Source organism: Halyomorpha halys, unplaced genomic scaffold (genome assembly GCF_000696795.3).
Source record: "Halyomorpha halys isolate HHAL.00 unplaced genomic scaffold, Hhal_1.1 Scaffold364.1, whole genome shotgun sequence".
In the NCBI taxonomy this organism is placed as follows: Eukaryota; Metazoa; Arthropoda; class Insecta; order Hemiptera; family Pentatomidae; genus Halyomorpha; species Halyomorpha halys.
This window is the reverse complement of record NW_027108785.1, coordinates 202,983-211,259: the sequence shown is the minus strand read 5'-3', so window position 1 is coordinate 211,259 and position 8,277 is coordinate 202,983. Positions and strand designations below refer to the sequence as shown.

At 30.4% G+C, this 8,277-nt stretch overlaps 1 protein-coding gene across 1 annotated transcript in view; it reads right to left on the bottom strand.

Annotated features, from left to right (window-relative positions):
• Positions 1 to 2,479: 2,479 nt before the first annotated feature.
• LOC106681784 (uro-adherence factor A) overlaps positions 2,480 to 8,277 on the bottom strand; it is a gene marked incomplete in the record, with an annotated part of 29,181 nt that continues 23,383 nt past the window's right edge. Inside the window, 2 exon segments of the mRNA XM_067047113.1 lie at positions 2,480 to 3,193; positions 5,027 to 5,179. Of these exon segments, the coding sequence (XP_066903214.1) occupies positions 2,840 to 3,193; positions 5,027 to 5,179 (507 nt within the window).

Below are 8,277 nucleotides of genomic sequence, written 5' to 3'. Positions count from 1 at the left end.
AGTTGATAATAAGTATTACAGAAAATTATTCATAAAGGAAATCATATGAAAAAACTCAAAACTAGTGCTACAATCGATATTGAGAATGAACACCTATAGAAAGGGAAGGAAGAAATCTTGGTTTTTGGATCACTTGTTGATTAGGCGGAAGAGGGATGACACCTTCTAGAGGCAGGATGTCCTGAAGGTCCCTTAGCTACTCTCAGTGGTAGACTTCTTCAAGAACGAAGACATCAAAAGAACATCCATGAAGATAAAGTAACTTAGTTTGGATCACCGGTGAATGAGATTGTTTACATTCAATGTTTGTTTGCTGAGAACAAGTAATTGGTTAGCGTTGCTTTGTAATATTTGTAAAGGTAGTTAATAAATAAGTTGACTGTTCTAATTGCCTAGAAACCTGCACTGAGATAAAAAAATCTATAATATTACACATATAAAATAAAAATTCTCATATCTATTTAATATTCAATCGTTTCATTTAACCTTGACATCTTAAAAACTATACTTTAGACCTGAGAATAAGTAAAAATTATCAATTTTCCTTTTTATTTACTTTAAATAATTTTTGAATATAACAATTAATTAATTTTATCAGTCTTTCTTTCTTATCAATCAACCACCTTCTCAAAACAATTAGTGAACCCTTTTTCTTAATTCAAGCTAAGTCTAAATAATTCAACCTCATAAAATTAAAATTCATAATTAAATATTACCACACTACGATCAAAGGGGAAGAACCAGGTTGTAAAGCAAAATGGAAAATCTTTTAGAAATTAGAATCCGTTCTCAACAAGGGCTGTTTAAGTTGATAGCTTTGGCCACTTTAGACGATGATAAAGTCACCAAGGCTATCATGAAGCTTTACAAAGTGGGGTGAAACATCGGAAAATAAATAATTATTAACTATTTTTATTTCTCTTTTGACTGCAACTTTGACCATCTTTATATAAGTAAAAACAGTAAACATTATTTATGGAATATTAAATGTTTACAACAAAATTTGAGCATGCTTTGGAGTAACTCTCAACTTTTTTTGTTAATCCCCTGCCTTGCCATTTCTGGCATACAGGGTGTGCCAGCAACTCTTAACTTTCAACTGCCAAATATGGCGTACCAGATGCCAAGCCTACGAAAGGAGTAGGTCCTCCCTTCTGGTCTCTCTTGCCCCAGAAGTATACCCTCTCCATTAGACTCTTTCCTCCAAGTCCAATCCTTATAAAAATGAACAAAATATAGGTGAAATGCAATGAAACTTAAAGATAGGGCCACACTGTAGCTCAGGGGTTAGGCACTAGTCTATTGATCTGAGGTATGTGGGCGGTGCCGGCTCGAATCCGGCCTTGGGGCGTTGACTTTTTCATTAAGTGGCGGTCCCACAAAATGAAAAACTTGACCCCCAACCATGGTTAGTATAGGTTGGTCACCTGTATATAACCAGGTGAACATCACCTTCGACGTGGATTGCCTTAAATAAAACAAAAATAACTTAAAGATTAGCAAAGTAGTTGATGAAAATTCATTTAAATATTCCTATAAATTCATCTTTCATTCTAGAATTTTTATCAGATACTTGTTAATTTAATAACCAAGACATAAAATGTCTTTATAATTTTATATTAGTGCTATTTTAAATTAAAAAACAAACTGCTAAAGTTTATGGGCAAGATGCAAAACAATAGGGGTATTCATGTTGTGTTAAACATTTAAGTGTGCTAAAGGTTTGTAAGTATAGAATTGTGAGCAGCCCTATTTAAAGTCATGTTAAATACATAAGAGCTCCTAGTGGATTTTTTGAGCAACTTGTTTTTTAACCTTTCCTTTCAGGACTTCTTGTTATTGTTTACTTCTAATTTTATGTTAAAGTAATTTATTACAAGATGATATGATATGATACAGTGAGAGTTTGGCTACAGAGTGTCTTGTTGATCTTCTAACTAGTAAGGAAGAAAGTCAAGATGAGCTAATTGACAACTGTCACTACATTATTATCATTGTCATCCATTGCTTTATTAGTATTAAAAACGTTCTAAACAATACTAACACAAACAATAAGCAAGTAACCTAACACAACTACAAACAAAAACGTTGACAAAGCTGGTATGTTGCATGACGTCATTCTCCATTTAGCAGATCTAGTCACAGGCTCTCTACCATGTTAAATGCTTTATCGTTTTAACATGGTAAAAGAAGGAAATATTTCTCCATTTAACATGTTAAACTAAAGATCATGAATACTTTTAATGATTTACACCAAGCCATAATTTTTTCCAGCCTGTCGGTTGCGTGAAAACCTTTTTTCTTTTAGTGTCAATGAGTGAAACACTGAGGATTAGTTTAGCTAAAAGTGTTGAACTTACCAATCCTACTTTTAAAAAATGAAACAACACAAACAACCAAATATTTACATTATTTCAATATTTATTTTCAGCGACGATTCTTAAAATAAAACAAATGTGTAGGAAGAGACACAAATAAATAAATTATTTGATTAATTTATTAAAACAGAGCTTTACAATTTCTTAAAATGTGACTAGAAAGCAAAGAGAAAAAAATATATACATAAATATATCTACTGTACAAAAATAACAGTCAAAATTTTTCAATAATTTATCTTTATATAAGTGTTAACATTTAAATAAAAAAATAATTATACAAACAAATAGAAAAATGGAATACATCGATACTTAAATCACCAGAACAGTCTGATCGACATAGACATAATGAATCAATTTATATATTTCTCTATATTTACATTATTTATAAATTCATTTATTTTGAAATATTTACATTCATTAAAATATAAATTAAAAAGAAAAATGTCTAAATAATATTGGGCCTATTTGTATTGCACGATTTTCAATGCGACTTCGACGGCGCTATCACAGTTGAGAATCCAACTTTCTATGTCTTTAAGTATCTTCATGCTGTCCGTATGGACTTTGGCCGTCTTCCTCTGATACTTTACTTTGTTAATCATTTTGTCAACAAGGTAATGGAGCCATCGCACGTTTGTCTTTGGGACGAAACATTGCCAGTTGTTTTTCACATCGTCCCTCATGTGCCTGTACACGTCGAACTGGTAGTCCCCAGTTCCGATGAACATGTCGGGATCCTGGCCTATATCACAGTAAACTGGGAAGTCGGAGCATGGGAATGTCATTCTTGACAAGGTGAAGTCAATGATAGTAGCCTGTAGAAAAAAATATAATGATTATAATATGTTAATAAAAAATCTTGCTCAGTGCACACAACTTTCTCTTACTATCTTTCTTTAAGTAATGATACACAAATAACAAAATATTTATTTGAGCCAACATTTCAGCCTGAATTTGAGACCATAAGGGCTGAAAATAAAAAATGAAACAACTATAATTCAGTACTTTATAAGAAAGTACTGTTTCTTGAACAAAGGTTGTGCAACACAATTTGTTCATGATCACACTCAATTGCCAAATTTTTTAAAAATTTAGGGTACCCAATTTCTGTTCAGTAACCGAATAATTAATTATCTGCTATAGCCAAATTTGAAACCTGGTTCTTGGAGTTAGTAGCAGGTCCCAGTGCACTCGGTTTGGAACGTTGTGGGTTTGATTTCCACCTGGGGCAGTTAACATTCATTTTTCGGTGGTCCTGAGGAATGATCTTGACAATCCCACTAGGTCCACTTGCCGGACTTGTTCTCCCCACCAAATACCAGTACCCTTGATGAACCACCCCGCTCTCTATGTATAATTCTTATCTTTGTAACATTATAATTTATTTTCTTGGAGTATCATCTGCTATTTACTTAAATTTTTTGCTATACTGTTCTTAGTTTGTTTTATATAAATATAAGTTTTTCTCTCTCTCTCTGAGTTATCGTTGTTATTTCGTTTTTGTTTTTAGCCCTGATAAAGGTCTGAAATTCAGGCCAATCCACATGTGATGAGGCATTATTAGATTACACCACATATATGAGCAATGTTTTATATCCGACATCTTCGAAAAGAAAACATAAGCATTAAAAAGTGCAATATCCATTAGGAAAAAAAAATTTTTTTAATAAATTTTTATATAATTTCTGATAAGTGAAAAAGAAGATAAGTAGCTTGGTGATCTATTTCACCAATGCAATCATTATACTTTAAAATGATATTAGACTTTCTAACAGTGATATTGTTTTTTGTATTTGTTCAATTAACTTTTTTGTTATTCATTTTATAATATGGGTTGATTAGACTAACATAAAATAATGTCTTATTCAATTTCTGCGTTTCGACTTGAGATGAGTTCCAGCTAATTAGTGCCCATGACCGTGTGTAAACCCTGTGTAAGCTCTGTCTGCGTTAATATTGGTATTATTTATTGACATTGTGAGTGTGTTAATCAACATTAAAGTCCGGAACCAGACCTTTTCTGAGTTTCTGGCCTCTGAGTGCAATATGAATTGTTGTCAATTAATCGGCTCACATAATTGATAAAAAAAAAAACTAGACCCTGTCAGCCCTCAATAAGTGCCAGTGTAGCCATCTTGGCTTTTGGGACATTTCGACTGTTTATGAGCCATTGCACCAACCTTGGACCATTGCAGCGGTGTATTTAGCTACAGAGCTGCTACCTACACATCTCGGAAGCACTCTTCCTCTGACCTATCGGAGTGGATCAACCTTTCATCGACCAGTATTTATTTTTTTTTTTTTTGTAAATTAGTTTATTTTCGTCTTCATAATTTATTTAGCTAGTTTTATTTTGTTTAAGGTTTTTTTTCCCCTTGTATTCATTGTTTTAGTCATCTTTTGTTTATTTTAGTTTTCAAATGTTTAAATTGACCAAATAAATGTTTATATCCAAACAAGCTATTTGTTTGATCTTTCCAACAAAAAGACATAGTAAATTTGAAGTGGCTTTAACATTATTTAATACTAAAATAAATTTTAAATATAAGAAGATGGTCAACTATATATACATATCTAAAACAAATTTTGTATAAAAAAATAACATGACAATATATAACATTAAAGTAAAAAATTTCATTTCCTCTTACTTTTACACCATTAGTAAGAATTGTGTATTTATCTCGATTTAGAATGAAAGGAATGTCCCTCTCCGAAGTTCTGGAGACCAGTACGTTGCCCCAGTGGAGGTCCCTATGCTCGAACTCATTATTGGCTTCGGCAACTGCCAGGGCACAAACAGTCTGAAATATAAAAAAAGTTTATTTAATTAGTTATAGTAAAAATCTCTTCCTTAGTATATTTCTTCATTTTAATATATTATAAACAACATTTTGGAGCCATCGCCCCATCATCAGGCATTCTACAATACAAATTAACACAATTGATAAAACAATACAATTAATAGAAAAAAAGATAATTATTTATGAAAATAACCTTAATATAATTATTGAGTTGTAAAATAAGTTCGTAGTGTTTTTCAATATTTCAATTTAATCCACTCCGTGTTTATAAAATCATGTTTACTTTGTCAATAATGTTTACATTGTAATATTCAAAAATTATTTAAATATAATAAATTGAATTTGATATTTTTTAACTTAATTCTCATATCTAAAAGAAAGCTTGGGTTCAAATGAAAAGCTTTAATATTTAACAGATAGGAGAATTTTATTTAAATTTTAATTACATTAAATTACAATTACATTAATTGTATAATGACAAATAGGAGAAAATTATATGTAATAGATAAGTTTTTTGTTAACAGGTAAATAATTTATAAATAGTTCTTTGAGTGTATATGATATATAGTGTTGTTGTAAGCACATGTATATGTTTTGGTTGAATTTGTTTTTTAGCAGCCTGAAGATGGGGGAAATCTCCCGAAACGTTGCTGATGATATGAAATAAACTATTGTTTTTTAATAAGGAAGAATTTATGTCATTCACTAAATCCTTTTAATTAAATTTTATAATATAATTAGACTCTTAATCTTAGGGCTTGTTTATAGGCAATCATAAACAGACACTTTACTACTTATGACACTTAAACTGAATAAATAGCAATTTTACAAATGTAATAAATTCTAATTAGAAACAAAAACTAACCAATTACATAGAATCTTCTTTTGATGATTTTCTCAATGAAGCAGTCAGTGTTAGACTGCTGACAATCTTTCAGTAAACAAACACTAACAAAACAAAGTATTGGTCCTCTTACAGTTTTTTAGTTACTTCTCATACACCGAAGTGTGTTGTTTAGCAATCCAAACATAAAGTTCCTTATTCTTCTTGGGTGACTCTTGGTGGTCTTACTTTTTCAAAATGTCCACCTTTGCTAGATAGAAATTTATGAGGACCTCCACATCCTGGAAACATCATTTTCCATCCGCGCCCAAACAACGAAAGAAGCTAATAACCAAAACCTGTCTCGATGTTCCATGTAAACATCGATTATCGACAGTTTTGGATTTTTGCAAATGATTTACTTTCTAAATATTATTTCTTAGCACAATTTCTTGAATTCTATGTTTTCTTAAATTTTCTGTATTTTCAATTATGATGGGAAGTTAAAATAGAGTTTTTAAAATCTTGGAATTTGCTCAACATGACCGCTATTCAACGGACTTTTTGAAGGATACGTACCGCCATCTTGGTTTTGTTTTGAATAACGTATTTATTATATACAATGAAACTTGGTTAGCTTGCTTTTTTTGTTAAACAAAACAAATGAACAATATTAAGATGATACATAAAATAAAAATAAAAACATATTAAAAACCCTTTATACATCAAGATATACTGTTTACTCAAAAAGAGTATATCACAACATATTCTAAAAAAGGATTAGTTAAGGTGCTTTTAAGCATCAGTTTCAACCGAGACTCCTTATCTTTAAGTGGTACTTTGCTCACTCAAAATGTAAGAGAAAGAAATTCATTTTCATCATTTAATGATTTTTTTATTTCTGAAAAGGAAAATTCACTGCACAGACGGTTAATAAAATTAGCAGTGTGTATGGAAATGATGCCTAAGGGGAAAGCACCGTCCATAAGTGGTTTGCTTGGATCAGAACCAGAAATTTTGACTTGGAAGGCGCAAAGTGCTTGGGTCGTCCTTCAACTGTTGTGATGACCAAATTCAAGCATTGGTCACAGACAACCCTCACTCTATGACAAATAATATCACAATGGCATAATTTTCCATCATGATAACACCCATCCTCATGTGTCTTTGCAGACCCGGCAGAAATTATTGGAATTTGGCTGGGATATGATCTCCCACCCACCCTATTCACCAGACCTTGTCCCAACATATTTTACCTTATTCCGGGCACTTCAAAACTCTCAACAGGAAACACTTTAATCACTCGAGGAATGCAATGCACACATAGAGGAGTTCATTGCGCAAAAATCTGAGAAGTTCTGAGAGGACAGAATTAACAAATTACCTGAAAGATGGCAACATGTAATAGATCAAAATATATAATTGATTAAAAATATTTATAAGAATCTGAAGTTTTTATTGATATCATCAGTAAAAAATGCTACGAACTTTTATTACAACCCAATATATCCTCGTAATTATATTTCCATTTCGTAATTAAATTGATCTCCTTATTTAGGTATACTATTCACAATAATCATATTGCTGTCAGTTTGTTTTTAAACTTGAATTGTTTAAATAAATAAATAAAATTTCATACATAAAAAATAAGGATAAATCTAAAAACATTTTATATTAATAAGACTTGATTCCTTATTCTTACACTAGTGATAACTAACAGATTACAACTAAGCTTATTACCTCTATTCCTTAAAAAGATAAAAAGTCTATTAATAACAGAGTTGGGCAAAAATTAGCTATGGTCGAAACTATTCGATAAGGTTGCTATGGATACGACCCTTATTCATGAATGAACCATTGATAAATAAATATTGTATCCATGGCAATATTAGCTATTAGTTTCTACTACATAAAATTTTGCCCATCTTTGATTAACAACTATTTTTCAAATATATTTACATTACTTACTACTATATTAAAATTTATGAAAATTAATTTTAAACTGATGTTTAATTATTAATATTTCTAAATGATTTATAATATCTATATAATATGCGCACTTAAATTTTTAGTTTCTTAAAATTAATTGCATAATCAATGTTTTTAGTTATGTGTTTTGCTTCATTAATTTTCATATTTTTATTGTGAGATCGACAGAATCCAAAATTTAAGGATTTTTAAAATCAAAATTATGTTTAAGTTTAATACTATGTTAAAAAAAGTTTATTATAAGAAAAAAACAATATATAAATTATTTTAGATATGTAAATTATCC